Below are 19,097 nucleotides of genomic sequence, written 5' to 3' on the forward strand. Positions count from 1 at the left end.
AGCCTCTCTACTGTTATAGCCTCTCTACTGTATATAGCCTCTCTACTGTATGTAGCCTCGCTACTGTATATAGCCTCTCTACTGTATATAGCCTCTCTACTGTATATAGCCTCTCTACTGTATATAACCTCTCTACTGTTATAGCCTCTCTACTGTATGTAGCCTCTCTACTGTATATAGCCTCTCTACTGTATATAGCCTCTCTACTGTATATAGCCTCGCTACTGTATATAGCTCTCTACTGTATATAACCTCTCTACTGTATATAGCCTCTCTACTGTATGTAGCCTCTCTACTGTATGTAGCCTCTCTACTGTATATAGCCTCTCTACTGTATATAGCCTCTCTACTGTATGTAGCCTCTCTACTGTATATAGCCTCTCTACTGTATGTAGCCTCTCTACTGTATGTAGCCTCTCTACTGTATGTAGCCTCTCTACTGTATATAGCCTCTCTACTGTATATAGCCTCTCTACTGTATGTAGCCTCTCTACTGTATGTAGCCTCTCTACTGTATATAGCCTCTCTACTGTATGTAGCCTCTCTACTGTATGTAGCCTCTCTACTGTATATAGCCTCTACTGTATATAGCCTCTACTGTATATAGCCCTCTACTGTATGTAGCCTCTCTACTGTATATAGCCTCTCTACTGTATATAACCTCTCTACTGTTATAGCCTCTCTACTGTATGTAGCCTCTCTACTGTATATAGCCTCTCTACTGTTATAGCCTCTCTACTGTTATAGCCTCTTTACTGTATATAGCCTCTCTACTGTTATAGCCTCTCTACTGTTATAGCCTCTTTACTGTATATAGCCTCTCTACTGTTATAGCCTCTCTACTGTTATAGCCTCTTTACTGTGTATAGCCTCTCTACTGTTATAGCCTCTCTACTGTTATAGCCTCTCTACTGTATATAGCCTCTCTACTGTATATAGCCTCTCTACTGTATATAGCCTCTCTACTGTATATAGCCTCTCTACTGTATATAGCCTCTCTACTGTTATAGCCTCTTTACTGTATATAGCCTCTCTACTGTTATAGCCTCTCTACTGTATATAGCCTCTCTACTGTATATAGCCTCTCTACTGTATATAACCTCTCTACTGTTATAGCCTCTCTACTGTATGTAGCCTCTCTACTGTATATAGCCTCTACTGTATATAGCCTCTCTACTGTATGTAGCCTCGCTACTGTATATAGCCCTCTACTGTATATAACCTCTACTGTATATAGCCTCTCTACTGTATGTAGCCTCTCTACTGTATGTAGCCTCTCTACTGTATATAGCCTCTCTACTGTATGTAGCCTCTCTACTGTATGTAGCCTCTCTACTGTATGTAGCCTCTCTACTGTATATAGCCTCTCTACTGTATATAGCCTCTCTACTGTATGTAGCCTCTCTACTGTATGTAGCCTCTCTACTGTATATAGCCTCTCTACTGTATGTAGCCTCTCTACTGTATGTAGCCTCTCTACTGTATATAGCCTCTCTACTGTATGTAGCCTCTCTACTGTATATAGCCTCTCTACTGTATGTAGCCTCTCTACTGTATGTAGCCTCTCTACTGTATATAGCCTCGCTACTGTATATAGCCTCTCTACTGTATATAGCCTCTCTACTGTATGTAGCCTCTCTACTGTATATAGCCTCTCTACTGTATGTAGCCTCTCTACTGTATGTAGCCTCTCTACTGTATATAGCCTCTCTACTGTATGTAGCCTCTCTACTGTATGTAGCCTCTCTACTGTATATAGCCTCTCTACTGTATGTAGCCTCTCTACTGTATATAGCCTCTCTACTGTATGTAGCCTCTCTACTGTATGTAGCTCTCTACTGTATATAGCCTCTCTACTGTATATAGCCTCTCTACTGTATGTAGCCTCTCTACTGTATGTAGCCTCTCTACTGTATATAGCCTCTCTACTGTATGTAGCCTCTCTACTGTATGTAGCCTCTCTACTGTATATAGCCTCTCTACTGTATGTAGCCTCTCTACTGTATGTAGCCTCTCTACTGTATATAGCCTCTCTACTGTATGTAGCCTCTCTACTGTATGTAGCCTCTCTACTGTATGTAGCCTCTCTACTGTATGTAGCCTCTCTACTGTATGTAGCCTCTCTACTGTATATAGCCTCTCTACTGTATGTAGCCTCTCTACTGTATGTAGCCTCTCTACTGTATATAGCCTCTCTACTGTATGTAGCCTCTCTACTGTATATAGCCTCTCTACTGTATGTAGCCTCTCTACTGTATATAGCCTCTCTACTGTATGTAGCCTCTCTACTGTATGTAGCCTCTCTACTGTATGTAGCCTCTCTACTGTATATAGCCTCTCTACTGTATGTAGCCTCTCTACTGTATGTAGCCTCTCTACTGTATATAGCCTCTCTACTGTATGTAGCCTCTCTACTGTATATAGCCTCTCTACTGTATGTAGCCTCTCTACTGTATGTAGCCTCTCTACTGTATGTAGCCTCTCTACTGTATATATATAGCCTCTCTACTGTATGTAGCCTCTCTACTGTATATAGCCTCTCTACTGTATGTAGCCTCTCTACTGTATGTAGCCTCTCTACTGTATGTAGCCTCTCTACTGTATATAGCCTCTCTACTGTATATAGCCTCTCTACTGTATGTAGCCTCTCTACTGTATGTAGCCTCTCTACTGTATATAGCCTCTCTACTGTATGTAGCCTCTCTACTGTATGTAGCCTCTCTACTGTATATAGCCTCTCTACTGTATGTAGCCTCTCTACTGTATATAGCCTCTCTACTGTATGTAGCCTCTCTACTGTATGTAGCCTCTCTACTGTATATAGCCTCTCTACTGTATATAGCCTCTCTACTGTATATAGCCTCTCTACTGTATATAGCCTCTCTACTGTATGTAGCCTCTCTACTGTATGTAGCCTCTCTACTGTATATAGCCTCTCTACTGTATGTAGCCTCTCTACTGTATATAGCCTCTCTACTGTATGTAGCCTCTCTACTGTATGTAGCCTCTCTACTGTATATAGCCTCTCTACTGTATGTAGCCTCTCTACTGTATGTAGCCTCTCTACTGTATGTAGCCTCTCTACTGTATGTAGCCTCTCTACTGTATATAGCCTCTCTACTGTATGTAGCCTCTCTACTGTATGTAGCCTCTCTACTGTATATAGCCTCTCTACTGTATGTAGCCTCTCTACTGTATATAGCCTCTCTACTGTATGTAGCCTCTCTACTGTATGTAGCCTCTCTACTGTATATAGCCTCTCTACTGTATGTAGCCTCTCTACTGTATGTAGCCTCTCTACTGTATGTAGCCTCTCTACTGTATATAGCCTCTCTACTGTATGTAGCCTCTCTACTGTATGTAGCCTCTCTACTGTATATAGCCTCTCTACTGTATATAGCCTCTCTACTGTATGTAGCCTCTCTACTGTATATAGCCTCTCTACTGTATGTAGCCTCTCTACTGTATGTAGCCTCTCTACTGTATGTAGCCTCTCTACTGTATATAGCCTCTCTACTGTATGTAGCCTCTCTACTGTATATAGCCTCTACTGTATGTAGCCTCTCTACTGTATGTAGCCTCTCTACTGTATGTAGCCTCTCTACTGTATATAGCCTCTCTACTGTATATAGCCTCTCTACTGTATGTAGCCTCTCTACTGTATGTAGCCTCTCTACTGTATATAGCCTCTCTACTGTATATAGCCTCTCTACTGTATGTAGCCTCTCTACTGTATATAGCCTCTCTACTGTATGTAGCCTCTCTACTGTATATAGCCTCTCTACTGTATGTAGCCTCTCTACTGTATGTAGCCTCTCTACTGTATAGAGCCTCGCTACTGTATATAGCCTCTCTACTGTATATAGCCTCTCTACTGTATGTAGCCTCTCTACTGTATATAGCCCTCTACTGTATGTAGCCTCTCTACTGTATGTAGCCTCTCTACTGTATATAGCTCTCTACTGTATGTAGCCTCTCTACTGTATGTAGCCTCGCTACTGTATATAGCCTCTCTACTGTATGTAGCCTCTCTACTGTATGTAGCCTCGCTACTGTATATAGCCTCTCTACTGTATGTAGCCTCTCTACTGTATATAGCCTCTCTACTGTATGTAGCCTCTCTACTGTATATAGCCTCTCTACTGTATGTAGCCTCTCTACTGTATATAGCCTCTCTACTGTATATAGCCTCTCTACTGTATGTAGCCTCTCTACTGTATATAGCCTCTCTACTGTATGTAGCCTCTCTACTGTATATAGCCTCTCTACTGTATATAGCCTCTCTACTGTATGTAGCCTCTCTACTGTATGTAGCCTCTCTACTGTATATAGCCTCTCTACTGTATATAGCCTCTCTACTGTATATAGCCTCTCTACTGTATGTAGCCTCTCTACTGTATATAGCCTCTCTACTGTATATAGCCTCTCTACTGTATGTAGCCTCTCTACTGTATGTAGCCTCTCTACTGTATGTAGCCTCTCTACTGTATATAGCCTCTCTACTGTATATAGCCTCTCTACTGTATAGAGCCTCTCTACTGTATATAGCCTCGCTACTGTATGTAGCCTCGCTACTGTATATAGCCTCGCTACTGTATATAGCCTCTCTACTGTATAGAGCCTCTCTACTGTATATAGCCTCTCTACTGTATAGAGCCTCTCTACTGTATATAGCCTCGCTACTGTATGTAGCCTCGCTACTGTATATAGCCTCGCTACTGTATATAGCCTCGCTACTGTATATAGCCTCGCTACTGTATATAGCCTGCTACTGTATATAGCCTCTCTACTGTATATAGCCTCGCTACTGTATGTAGCCTCGCTACTGTATATAGCCTCTCTACTGTATATAGCCTCGCTACTGTATATAGCCTCTCTACTGTATATAGCCTCTCTACTGTATGTAGCCTCTCTACTGTATGTAGCCTCTCTACTGTATAGAGCCTCGCTACTGTATATAGCCTCTCTACTGTATATAGCCTCTCTACTGTATATAGCCTCTCTACTGTATGTAGCCTCGCTACTGTATATAGCCTCTCTACTGTATATAGCCCTCTACTGTATGTAGCCTCTCTACTGTATGTAGCCTCTCTACTGTATGTAGCATCGCTACTGTATATAGCCTCTCTACTGTATATAGCCTCTCTACTGTATGTAGCCTCGCTACTGTATATAGCCTCTCTACTGTATATAGCCTCTCTACTGTATGTAGCCTCTCTACTGTATGTAGCCTCTCTACTGTATGTAGCATCGCTACTGTATATAGCCTCTCTACTGTATATAGCCTCTCTACTGTATATAGCCTCTCTACTGTATAGAGCCTCTCTACTGTATATAGCCTCGCTACTGTATGTAGCCTCGCTACTGTATATAGCCTCGCTACTGTATATAGCCTCTCTACTGTATAGAGCCTCTCTACTGTATATAGCTCTCTACTGTATAGAGCCTCTCTACTGTATATAGCCTCGCTACTGTATGTAGCCTCGCTACTGTATATAGCCTCGCTACTGTATATAGCCTCGCTACTGTATATAGCCTCGCTACTGTATATAGCCTCGCTACTGTATATAGCCTCTCTACTGTATATAGCCTCGCTACTGTATGTAGCCTCGCTACTGTATATAGCCTCTCTACTGTATATAGCCTCGCTACTGTATATAGCCTCTCTACTGTATAGAGCCTCTCTACTGTATAGAGCCTCTCTACTGTATATAGCCTCTCTACTGTATATAGCCTCTCTACTGTATATAGCCTCTCTACTGTATGTAGCCTCTCTACTGTATATAGCCTCTCTACTGTATATAGCCTCTCTACTGTATATAGCCTCACTACTGTATATAGCCTCTCTACTGTATATAGCCTCTCTACTGTATGTAGCCTCGCTACTGTTATAGCCTCTCTACTGTATGTAGCCGCTCTACTTTATGTAGCCTCTCTACTGTATGTAGCCTCTCTACTGTATATAGCCTGTCTACTGTATATAACCTCTCTACTGTATAGAGACTCTCTAGTGTATATAGCCTCTACTGTATGTAGCCTCTCTACTGTATATAGTCTCTCTACTGTATATAGCCTCTCTACTGTATATAGCCTCTCTACTGTATATAGCCTCTACTGTATATAGCCCTCTACTGTATATAGCCTCTACTGTATGTAGCCTCTCTACTTTATGTAGCCTCTCTACTGTATATAGCCTCTCTACTGTATATAGCCTCTCTACTGTATATAGCCTCTACTGTATATAACCTCTCTACTGTATATAGCCTCTCTACTGTATATAACCTCTCTACTGTATATAGCCTCTCTACTGTATATAGCCTCTCTACTGTATATAGCCTCTCTACTGTTATTGCCTCTCTACTGTATATAGCCTCTACTGTATATAGCCCATCTACCTCTCTACTGTATATAGTCTCTACTGTATGTAGCCTCTCTACTGTATATTGCCTCTCTACTGTATATAGTCTCTACTGTATGTAGCCTCTCTACTGTATATTGCCTCTCTACTGTATATAACCTCTACTGTATGTAGCCTCTCTACTGTATATTGCCTCTCTACTGTATATAGTCTCTACTGTATATAGCCTCTCTACTGTAAAGAGCCTCTCTACTGTAAAGAGCCTCGCTACTGATACTTTTCACTGTCTTTTTACTGTTGTTTATATTTCTTTGCTTACCTATCATTCACATAATACCTTCTTTGCACTATTGGTTAGAGCCTGTAAGTAAGCATTTCACTTTAATCACCTGTTTTATTCGGCGCACGTGATAAAACAAACTTTGATTTGATACACTGCTGCCATCTAGTGGCCAACATTTAAATTGTGCCTGGGCTGGAATAATACATTATGGCCTTTCACTTGCATTTCAAAGATGAAAATTAAACACGTTTTTTTCTTTGTATTATCTTCTACCAGATCTAATGTGTTATATTCTCCCACATTCATTTCATATTTCCAAAAACTTCAGTGTTTTTTTTTCAAATGGTATCAATAATATGCATATCCTTGCTTCAGGTCCTGAGCTACAGGCAGTTAGATTTGGGTCCTGAGCTACAGGCCGTTAGATTTGGGTCCTGAGCTACAGGCAGTTAGATTTGGGTCCTGAGCTACAGGCAGTTAGATTTGGGTCCTGAGCTACAGGCAGTTAGATTTGGGTCCTGAGCTACAGGCAGTTAGATTTGGGTCCTGAGCTACAGGCAGTTAGATTTGGGTCCTGAGCTACAGGCAGTTAGATTTGGGTCTTGAGCTACAGGCAGTTAGATTTGGGTCCTGAGCTACAGGCCGTTAGATTTGGGTCCTGAGCTACAGGCAGTTAGATTTGGGTCCTGAGCTACAGGTCGTTAGATTTGGGTCCTGAGCTACAGGCAGTTAGATTTGGGTCCTGAGCTACAGACAGTTAGATTTGGGTCCTGAGCTACAGACAGTTAGATTTGGGTCCTGAGCTACAGGCAGTTAGATTTGGGTCCTGAGCTACAGGCAGTTAGATTTGGGTCCCGAGCTACAGGCAGTTAGATTTGGGTCCTGAGCTACATACAGGCAGTTAGATTTGGGTCCCGAGCTACAGGCAGTTAGATTTGGGTCCTGAGCTACAGGCAGTTAGATTTGGGTCCTGAGCTACAGGCAGTTAGATTTGGGTCCTGAGCTACAGGCAGTTAGAGTGGGGTCCTGAGCTACAGGCAGTTAGATTTTGGTCCTGAGCTACAGGCCGGTAGATTTGGGTCCTGAGCTACAGGCAGTTAGATTTGGGTCCTGAGCTACAGGCCGTTAGATTTGGGTCCTGAGCTACAGGCAGTTAGATTTGGGTCCTGAGCTACAGGCAGTTAGATTTGGGTCCTGAGCTACAGGCAGTTAGATTTGGGTCCTGAGCTACAGGCAGTTAGATTTGGGTCCTGAGCTACAGGCAGTTAGATTTGGGTCCTGAGCTACAGGCAGTTAGATTTGGGTCCTGAGCTACAGGCAGTTAGATTTGGGTCCCGAGCTACAGGCAGTTAGATTTGGGTCCTGAGCTACAGGCAGTTAGATTTGGGTCCCGAGCTACAGGCAGTTAGATTTGGGTCCCGAGCTACAGACAGTTAGATTTGGGTCCCGAGCTACAGGCAGTTAGATTTGGGTCCTGAGCTACAGGCAGTTAGATTTGGGTCCTGAGCTACAGGCAGTTAGATTTGGGTCCTGAGCTACAGGCAGTTAGATTTGGGTCCCGAGCTACAGGCAGTTAGATTTGGGTCCCGAGCTACAGACAGTTAGATTTGGGTCCCGAGCTACAGACAGTTAGATTTGGGTCCTGAGCTACAGGCAGTTAGATTTGGGTCCTGAGCTACAGACAGTTAGATTTGGGTCCTGAGCTACAGGCAGTTAGATATGGGTCCTGAGCTACAGGCAGTTAGATATGGGTCCTGAGCTACAGGCAGTTAGATATGGGTCCTGAGCTACAGACAGTTAGATTTGGGTCCCGAGCTACAGGCAGTTAGATATGGGTCCTGAGCTACAGGCAGTTAGATATGGGTCCTGAGCTACAGGCAGTTAGATATGGGTCCTGAGCTACAGACAGTTAGATATGGGTCCTGAGCTACAGGCAGTTAGATATGGGTCCTGAGCTACAGACAGTTAGATTTGGGTCCTGAGCTACAGGCAGTTAGATTTGGGTCCTGAGCTACAGACAGTTAGATTTGGGTCCTGAGCTACAGGCAGTTAGATATGGGTCCTGAGCTACAGGCAGTTAGATTTGGGTCCTGAGCTACAGGCAGTTAGATTTGGGTCCTGAGCTACAGGCAGTTAGATATGGGTCCTGAGCTACAGGCAGTTAGATATGGGTCCTGAGCTACAGGCAGTTAGATATGGGTCCTGAGCTACAGACAGTTAGATTTGGGTCCTGAGCTACAGGCAGTTAGATTTGGGTCCTGAGCTACAGGCAGTTAGATATGGGTCCTGAGCTACAGGCAGTTAGATTTGGGTCCTGAGCTACAGGCAGTTAGATATGGGTCCTGAGCTACAGGCAGTTAGATATGGGTCCTGAGCTACAGGCAGTTAGATATGGGTCCTGAGCTACAGGCAGTTAGATTTGGGTCCCGAGCTACAGACAGTTAGATATGGGTCCTGAGCTACAGGCAGTTAGATATGGGTCCTGAGCTACAGGCAGTTAGATTTGGGTCCCGAGCTACAGACAGTTAGATATGGGTCCTGAGCTACAGGCAGTTAGATATGGGTCCTTAGCTACAGGCAGTTAGATTTGGGTCCTGAGCTACAGACAGTTAGATTTGGGTCCCGAGCTACAGGCAGTTAGATTTGGGTCCTGAACTACAGGCAGTTAGATATGGGTCCTGAGCTACAGGCAGTTAGATATGGGTCCCGAGCTACAGGCAGTTAGATATGGGTCCTGAGCTACAGACAGTTAGATATGGGTCCTGAGCTACAGGCAGTTAGATATGGGTCCTGAGCTACAGGCAGTTAGATGTGGGTCCTGAGCTACAGGCAGTTAGATTTGGGTCCTGAGCTACAGGCAGTTAGATTTGGGTCCTGAGCTACAGGCAGTTAGATATGGGTCCTGAGCTACAGGCAGTTAGATTTGGGTCCTGAGCTACAGGCAGTTAGATTTGGGTCCCGAGCTACAGGCAGTTAGATTTGGGTCCCGAGCTACAGACAGTTAGATTTGGGTCCCGAGCTACAGGCAGTTAGATTTGGGTCCTGAGCTACAGGCAGTTAGATTTGGGTCCTGAGCTACAGGAAGTTAGATTTGGGTCCTGAGCTACAGGCAGTTAGATTTGGGTCCCGAGCTACAGAGAGTTAGATTTGGGTCCCGAGCTACAGACAGTTAGATTTGGGTCCTGAGCTACAGGCAGTTAGATTTGGGTCCTGAGCTACAGACAGTTAGATTTGGGTCCTGAGCTACAGGCAGTTAGATATGGGTCCTGAGCTACAGGCAGTTAGATATGGGTCCTGAGCTACAGACAGTTAGATTTGGGTCCCGAGCTACAGGCAGTTAGATATGGGTCCTGAGCTACAGGCAGTTAGATATGGGTCCTGAGCTACAGGCAGTTAGATATGGGTCCTGAGCTACAGACAGTTAGATTTGGGTCCCGAGCTACAGACAGTTAGATTTGGGTCCTGAGCTACAGGCAGTTAGATTTGGGTCCCGAGCTACAGGCAGTTAGATTTGGGTCCTGAGCTACAGACAGTTAGATTTGGGTCCTGAGCTACAGGCAGTTAGATTTGGGTCCCGAGCTACAGGCAGTTAGATATGGGTCCTGAGCTACAGGCAGTTAGATATGGGTCCTGAGCTACAGACAGTTAGATTTGGGTCCCGAGCTACAGGCAGTTAGATATGGGTCCTGAGCTACAGGCAGTTAGATATGGGTCCTGAGCTACAGGCAGTTAGATATGGGTCCTGAGCTACAGACAGTTAGATTTGGGTCCCGAGCTACAGACAGTTAGATTTGGGTCCTGAGCTACAGGCAGTTAGATTTGGGTCCTGAGCTACAGGCAGTTAGATATGGGTCCTGAGCTACAGGCAGTTAGATTTGGGTCCCGAGCTACAGACAGTTAGATTTGGGTCCCGAGCTACAGGCAGTTAGATTTGGGTCCCGAGCTACAGGCAGTTAGATATGGGTCCCGAGCTACAGACAGTTAGATTTGGGTCCCGAGCTACAGGCAGTTAGATATGGGTCCCGAGCTACAGGCAGTTAGATATGGGTCCCGAGCTACAGGCAGTTAGATATGGGTCCCGAGCTACAGACAGTTAGATTTGGGTCCCGAGCTACAGGCAGTTAGATATGGGTCCCGAGCTACAGGCAGTTAGATATGGGTCCCGAGCTACAGGCAGTTAGATATGGGTCCTGAGCTACAGGCAGTTAGATATGGGTCCTGAGCTACAGGCAGTTAGATATGGGTCCTGAGCTACAGGCAGTTAGATATGGGTCCTGAGCTACAGGCAGTTAGATATGGGTCCTGAGCTACAGGCAGTTAGATATGGGTCCTGAGCTACAGACAGTTAGATTTGGGTCCCGAGCTACAGGCAGTTAGATTTGGGTCCTGAGCTACAGGCAGTTAGATATGGGTCCTGAGCTACAGGCAGTTAGATTTGGGTCCCGAGCTACAGGCAGTTAGATATGGGTCCTGAGCTACAGGCAGTTAGATATGGGTCCTGAGCTACAGACAGTTAGATTTGGGTCCCGAGCTACAGGCAGTTAGATTTTGGTCCTGAGCTACAGGCAGTTAGATATGGGTCCTGAGCTACAGGCAGTTAGATTTGGGTCCCGAGCTACAGGCAGTTAGATATGGGTCCTGAGCTACAGGCAGTTAGATATGGGTCCTGAGCTACAGGCAGTTAGATATGGGTCCTGAGCTACAGGCAGTTAGATTTGGGTCCCGAGCTACAGACAGTTAGATATGGGTCCTGAGCTACAGGCAGTTAGATATGGGTCCTGAGCTACAGGCAGTTAGATTTGGGTCCCGAGCTACAGACAGTTAGATATGGGTCCTGAGCTACAGGCAGTTAGATATGGGTCCTTAGCTACAGGCAGTTAGATTTGGGTCCTGAGCTACAGACAGTTAGATTTGGGTCCCGAGCTACAGGCAGTTAGATATGGGTCCTGAGCTACAGGCAGTTAGATATGGGTCCTGAGCTACAGACAGTTAGATTTGGGTCCCGAGCTACAGGCAGTTAGATATGGGTCCTGAGCTACAGGCAGTTAGATATGGGTCCTGAGCTACAGGCAGTTAGATATGGGTCCTGAGCTACAGACAGTTAGATTTGGGTCCCGAGCTACAGACAGTTAGATTTGGGTCCTGAGCTACAGGCAGTTAGATTTGGGTCCTGAGCTACAGGCAGTTAGATATGGGTCCTGAGCTACAGACAGTTAGATTTGGGTCCCGAGCTACAGACAGTTAGATTTGGGTCCTGAGCTACAGGCAGTTAGATTTGGGTCCCGAGCTACAGGCAGTTAGATATGGGTCCTGAGCTACAGACAGTTAGATTTGGGTCCCGAGCTACAGGCAGTTAGATTTGGGTCCCGAGCTACAGGCAGTTAGATATGGGTCCCGAGCTACAGACAGTTAGATTTGGGTCCCGAGCTACAGACAGTTAGATATGGGTCCCGAGCTACAGGCAGTTAGATATGGGTCCCGAGCTACAGACAGTTAGATATGGGTCCCGAGCTACAGGCAGTTAGATATGGGTCCTGAGCTACAGGCAGTTAGATATGGGTCCTGAGCTACAGGCAGTTAGATTTGGGTCCCGAGCTACAGGCAGTTAGATTTGGGTCCTAAGCTACAGACAGTTAGATTTGGGTCCTGAGCTACAGACAGTTAGATTTGGGTCCCGAGCTACAGGCAGTTAGATATGGGTCCTGAGCTACAGACAGTTAGATTTGGGTCCCGAGCTACAGGCAGTTAGATATGGGTCCCGAGCTACAGGCAGTTAGATATGGGTCCCGAGCTACAGGCAGTTAGATATGGGTCCTGAGCTACAGGCAGTTAGATATGGGTCCTGAGCTACAGGCAGTTAGATATGGGTCCTGAGCTACAGACAGTTAGATTTGGGTCCCGAGCTACAGGCAGTTAGATATGGGTCCTGAGCTACAGGCAGTTAGATATGGGTCCTGAGCTACAGACAGTTAGATATGGGTCCTGAGCTACAGGCAGTTAGATATGGGTCCTGAGCTACAGACAGTTAGATTTGGGTCCTGAGCTACAGGCAGTTAGATTTGGGTCCTGAGCTACAGACAGTTAGATTTGGGTCCTGAGCTACAGGCAGTTAGATATGGGTCCTGAGCTACAGGCAGTTAGATTTGGGTCCTGAGCTACAGGCAGTTAGATATGGGTCCTGAGCTACAGGCAGTTAGATATGGGTCCTGAGCTACAGACAGTTAGATTTGGGTCCCGAGCTACAGGCAGTTAGATTTGGGTCCTGAGCTACAGGCAGTTAGATATGGGTCCTGAGCTACAGGCAGTTAGATTTGGGTCCTGAGCTACAGGCAGTTAGATATGGGTCCTGAGCTACAGGCAGTTAGATTTGGGTCCCGAGCTACAGGCAGTTAGATTTGGGTCCTGAGCTACAGACAGTTAGATATGGGTCCCGAGCTACAGACAGTTAGATATGGGTCCCGAGCTACAGGCAGTTAGATATGGGTCCCGAGCTACAGACAGTTAGATATGGGTCCCGAGCTACAGGTAGTTAGATTTGGGTTTGACATTTTAGACGGAATTTGAAAAAAGGTGTCCAATTGATCCCTGAAACGTATGTATTTTTTATTTATCACAGGGTGGATGTCCTCTCTGCTCCTCTCCTCTCTGCTCCTCTCCTCTCTGCTCCTCTCCTCCCTGCCTCTCTGCTCCTCTCCTCTCTGCTCCTCTCTGCCTCTCTGCTCCTCTCTGCTCCTCTCCTCTCTGCTCCTCTCCTCTCTGCTCCTCTTCTCTGCTCCACTCCTCTCTGCTCCTCTCCTCTCTGCTCCTCCCCTCTCTGCTCCCCTCCTCTCTGCTCCACTCCTCTCTGCTCCTCTCCTCTCTGCTCCTCTCCTCTCCGCTCCTCTCTGCTCCTCCCCTCTGCTCCTCTCCGCTCCTCTCCTCTCTGCTCCTCTACTCTCTGCCCCTCCCCTCCCCTCTCTTCTCCTCTCCTCTCTGCTCCTCTCCTCTCTGCTCGCTCTGCTCGCTCTGCTCCTCACCTCTCTGCTCCTCTCCTCCTTGCTCTGCTCCTCTCCTCTCTGCTCCTCCCCTCTCTGCTCCTCTCCTCTCTGCTCCTCCCCTCTCTGCTCCTCTCCTCTCTGCTCCCCCCTCTCTGCTCCTCCCCTCTCTGCTCCTATCCTCTCTGCTCCTCTCTGCTCCGCTCCTCTCCCCTCTGCTCCTCTCCTCTCTGCTCCTCCCCTCTCTGCTCCTCTCCTCTCCGCTCCTCTCCTCTCTGCTCCTCCCCTCTCTGCTCCTCTCCGCTCCTCTCCTCTCTGCTCCTCCCCTCTCTGCTCCTCCCCTCTCTGCTCCTCCCCTCTCTGCTCCTCCCCTCTCTGCACCTCTCCTCCTTGCTCTGTTCCTCCCCTCTCTGCTCCTCTCCTCTCTGCTCCTCCCCTCTCTGCTCCTCTCCTCTCTGCTCCCCCTCTCTGCTCCTCCCCTCTCTGCTCCTCTCCTCTCTGCTCGTCTCCTCCTTGCTCCGCTCCTCTCCTCTCTGCTCCTCCCCTCTCTGCTCCTCCCCCCTCTGCTGACTCATATTAAACTCTCAGTTGGTTGCATATGAACCCAGTCTGTCTCATTGACGTCATCGTAAAGGCTAAAGGGACCTTCAGGATTATCGAATGGTTGTGAATTGTTTTATGCCTGTAATGGGTGAGGAAATGGTTATAAGTGAAATAGGAGAGAACAGAAATAGAACTGTTGCATGTGAGGTAAAACATCGCTGAACTGAAATGCGTTACACAGTTTGTAATACTGTGGGGTAAAACCCTGTTGCTACAAAGTTGTAATCCTGGGCTCAAAGTGTAGGATGTTTTATTTGACTTACTTTTGATGTGATGGAAGACTATATACAGGACCTTCACTAAGTATTCACACCCCTTGACTTATTCCACATTTTGTTGTGTTCCAGACTGAATTCAAAATGGTTTAAAATATATTTTTTAAATCCCACCCATCTACACACTATACCCCGTATTGACAAAGTGAAATCATCATTTTTAGAAATGATTGAAAACGAAATACAGAAATATCTCATTTACGTAATTATTCACATCCCATGAGTAAATACATGTTTGAATCCACATCGGTAGGGATTACAACTGTGAGTCTTTCTGGGTAAATCTGTAAGAGCTTTACGCACCTGGATTGGACAAAATGTACACGTTATTTTTTATATTTTTTATTCAAGCCCTGTGGTTGTTGATCATTGCTAGACAGCCATTTTCAAGTCTTGCCGTAGCTTTTTTAAAGCAATTTTAAACTTAGGATGTTGCCCAACAAAATGTGGAAAACATCAAGAGGTGTAAGTACTTTCTGAAAGCCACTGTAGGGATCATTTCTGATTGGACAGCAGACCCCCGTTGTCATGGTTACAGCCCGTAGACACTTCTGTCATTTATTATTTGGTTTCAGATTGCTTCCTGATTTAATTGGTCGCTGACCTTTTCTCTCTAGTCTGTGATTGGCCACTCACCCTCTGTGATTGGTCACTCACACTCTCTCTTCACTGTGATTGGCAGGTTGTAACCAGGGGCCTGGTAGGTGTTGTTGCCACTGAGACTGAGTGTGTGTCGCCACGGTGTTGCGTCGTTGCCATGGGGAAACAGAACAGCAAGCTACGGCCAGAGATGCTTCAGGACCTGAGAGAGAACACAGAGTTCTCTGACCACGAGCTACAGGAGTGGTACAAGGTGACTACACAGTACACACACACACACACACACACACACACACAGTACACACACCCACACACACACGTACACATGCGCACACACACACACACACACACACACACACACACACACACGTACAGATAAGTTGTTACTATCCCGGATGTCAGTTGTTTTGCAAACTTCGACCCAACTTTGCCATTTTGTGATTCTGTAGCCGTTAATTTTTTTTCTGTTCTCTAAATGTATCTGCTATCATTTCATACAAACGACAAGAACGTTTGAACATCAGATGGGCAGCTACTTTCCTCAATTCCGGCTTCAAGTTCGCCCTGGACGCTTTCTGGAATTCCCAACCCAATTTTCGAGCTACCACAGAGGGACAGCTAACGTTACAAAGGCCAGAGAGGAGGGGGGGGGTGTCCTGGTGAGATTGAGCTGAAGGGAGAACCGGCCACCTCTTCTCTCCGTTCTATTGGCTAATGTACAGCCACATAAAATGAATGACCTCTGATCCAACGGGACTCTCGAAAACTGCAATATTCTCTGCTTTTCTGAAACATGGCTCTCGGACAAGAAACCCCCCGTGGCAATAAGATACCCCCCCGTGGCAATAAGAAACCCCCGTGGCAATAAGAAACCCCCGTGGCAATAAGAAACCCCCGTGGCAATAAGATACCCCCCGTGGCAATAAGAAACCCCGTGGCAATAAGATACCCCGTGGCAATAAGAAACCCCGTGGCAATAAGATACCCCGTGGCAATAAGAAACCCCGTGGCAATAAGATACCCCCCGTGGCAATAAGATACCCCCGTGGCAATAAGAAACCCCCCGTGGCAATAAGAAACCCCCCGTGGCAATAAGGTACCCCCCGTGGCAATAAGAAACCCCCCGTGGCAATAAGAAACCCCCCCGTGGCAATAAGAAACCCCCCCGTGGAAATAAGATACCCCCCGTGGCAATAAGAAACCCCCCGTGGCAATAAGATACCCCGTGGCAATAAAATACCCCCCGTGGCAATAAGAAACCCCCCGTGGCTATAAGATACCCCCGTGGCAATAAGATACCCCCCGTGGCAATAAGAACCCCCCGTGACTATAAGATACCCCCCGTGGCAATAAGATACCCCCCGTGGCTATAAGATAACCCCGTGGCTATAAGATACCCCCCGTGGCTATAAGATACCCCCCGTGGCTATAAGATACCCCCCTTGGCAATAAGATACCCCCCGTGGCAATAAGATACCCCCCGTGGCAATAAGATACCCCCAGTGGCTATAAGATACCCCCGTGGCAATAAGAAACCCCCGTGGCAATAAGATACCCCCCGTGGCTATAAGATACCCCCCGTGGCTATAAAATACCCCCGTGGCTATAAGATACCCCCCGTGGCTATAAGATACCCCCCGTGGCAATAAGAAACCCCCCCGTGGCTATAAGATACCCCCCGTGGCAATAAGAAACCCCCCGTGGCAATAAGATACCGACAGGATAGTGGAGTCGGAAGTCTAGGGGGGGAGGGGTTTGCTTCTTCATCAACAACAACTGGTGTGCTGACTCGAGCGCGGTAGTAGTGTGTTCACCCGTCTTGGAATAGCTGATGATCAAATGCCAAGGGTCTTTTCAGAGGTTATTGTGACTGCTGTATACGTTCCACCTCAGGGCAAGACAAATAACAAGCTGGCATTTATAGGCTATAACCTACATCCAGAGGCTGCTTTTCTGGTTGCCAGGGATGTTTTATTCCACGTCGCCACGTCACATGTGATGCCCAACTTCCATGAACACGTCTCCCTCGCCATTAGGGGGTGATACAATCCATGCCCACTGTCATTCTACCATGAAGCAAGCATACTACGAGGCCTTCCCTCTCTCGTCTGCCATTCGGCAAATCAGATCATGACTCTGTACGCCTGCTTCCTGTTTACAAGCAGAAGCTCAAATAGGAAGTACCCGTGACTCGCTCCGTGGAGAAATGGTCTCCAGAACCAGAGGTTATGCTGCCCCTCCTGTTCACCCACGACTCCAACCCCATCATCATGTTTGCTGAAGGTACAACAGTGGTTGGCCTGGTCACCGTTGACGATGAGTCACCCTGCAGTTTAGGAGGTCAGTGACCTGACAGTGTGGTGCCAGAACAGCAATCTCTCCCTCTTCGTCAGTAAGACCAAGGAGCTGATCGTGGACTAGAGGAAGTGGGGGAGGGAAGAGCACTCCACATCGACGGGAATGCAGTGGAGCGAATCGAGAGCTTCAACTTCCTCGGTGTACAAATCACTAAATATTTAAAATTGTTCACGGTTGTGAAGAATGCGTGTTGTTTTGGCATGGGCCCTCAGATCCTCAAAACGTTCCACAGCTGTACCATTGAGAGCATCTTGACTGCCTGCGTCACTGCTTGGTACAGCAATACCACTACCCTCCATCACATGGGGCTACAGAGGGTGGTGCGGACAGACCAGCACATCACTGGGACTGAGCTCCTTGCCATGGTGCTACAGAGGGTAGTGCAGATAGACCAGCACATCACTGGGACTGAGCTCCTTGCCATGGGGCTACAGAGGGTAGTGCGGCTAGCCTAGTACTTTTTAAAATGTATTTTATCTTTATTTAACTAGGCAAGTCAGTTAAGAACAAATTCAAATTTTAGAATGACGGCCTAGTGGGTTAACCTGCCTTGTTCAGGGGCATTCGATCTTGCAACCTTTCTGTTACTAGTCCAATGCTCTAACCACTAGGCTACGCTGCCTCCCCTATACTGTAATACCAGGAAAGAGAGTATTGACGTCCAACCTCAGAGACCCCTTGGCGTCTATAAATCACATCGTGTCTGTGATATTTAACCTCCCTCAGCCTCGTATGGCAGATAAAGTAGAGCTGAGACGATAAACTGACCTGACCGGCCACTTATAGCTGATATTACCATAAATAAGGGTCCTAGAGGAGGGTCCTAGAGAAATGTGAAGTTTGAAATTAAATATGTTTGCTAATATGGATGATTGTTGATGGGACAATTAATAACTACAACATTAGTAGTAGTAGTAACAGTAGTAGTAGTAGTAGTAACAGTAGTAGCAGTAGCAGTAGCAGTAGCAGTAATAGTAGTAGTAGTAGTAATAACAGTAGTAACAGTAGGAGTAGCAGTAGTAACAGTAGTAGTAGTAGTTGTAGTAGTAGTAACAGTAGTAGTAGTAGCAGTAGTAGCAGTAGCAGTAATAGTAGTAGTAGTAGTAATATTTTTATTTTTTTATTTCACCTTTATTTAACCAGGTAGGCTAGTTGAGAACAAGTTCTCATTTGCAACTGCGACCTGGCCAAGATAAAGCATAGCAGTGTGAACAGACAACACAGAGTTACACATGGAGTAAACAATTAGCAAGTCAATAACACAGTAGAAAAAAAATGGGCAGTCTATATACAATGTGTGCAAAAGGCATGAGGAGGTAGGCGAATAATTACAATATTGCAGATTAACACTGGAGTGACAAATGATCAGATGGGCATGTACAGGTAGAGATATTGGTGTGCAAAAGAGCAGAAAAGTAAATAAATAAAAACAGTATAAAAACAGTATGGGAATGAGGTAGGTGAAAAAGGGTGAGCTATTTACCTATAGACTATGTACAGCTGCAGCGATCGGTTAGCTGCTCGGATAGCTGATGTTTGAAGTTGGTGAGGGAGATAAAAGTCTCAACTTCAGCGATTTTGCAATTCGTTCCAGTCACAGGCAGCAGAGTACTGGAACGAAAGGCGGCCAAATGAGGTGTTGGCTT

The 19,097-nt window shown here is 46.3% G+C and overlaps 1 protein-coding gene across 1 annotated transcript in view; it reads left to right on the plus strand.

The window, feature by feature from the left end:
• The window catches only part of LOC118382331 (hippocalcin-like protein 1), a 102,351-nt gene that overhangs the window by 50,715 nt on the left and 32,539 nt on the right, over positions 1-19,097 (plus strand). Inside the window, exon 2 of the mRNA XM_052469298.1 lies at positions 15,176-15,346. Within this exon, the coding sequence (XP_052325258.1) occupies positions 15,251-15,346 (96 nt within the window). The 5' untranslated portion in view covers positions 15,176-15,250. The remainder of the gene's footprint in view (positions 1-15,175; positions 15,347-19,097) is intronic.

The sequence above is a fragment of the Oncorhynchus keta genome, chromosome 19 (genome assembly GCF_023373465.1).
Source record: "Oncorhynchus keta strain PuntledgeMale-10-30-2019 chromosome 19, Oket_V2, whole genome shotgun sequence".
In the NCBI taxonomy this organism is placed as follows: domain Eukaryota; kingdom Metazoa; phylum Chordata; class Actinopteri; order Salmoniformes; family Salmonidae; genus Oncorhynchus; species Oncorhynchus keta.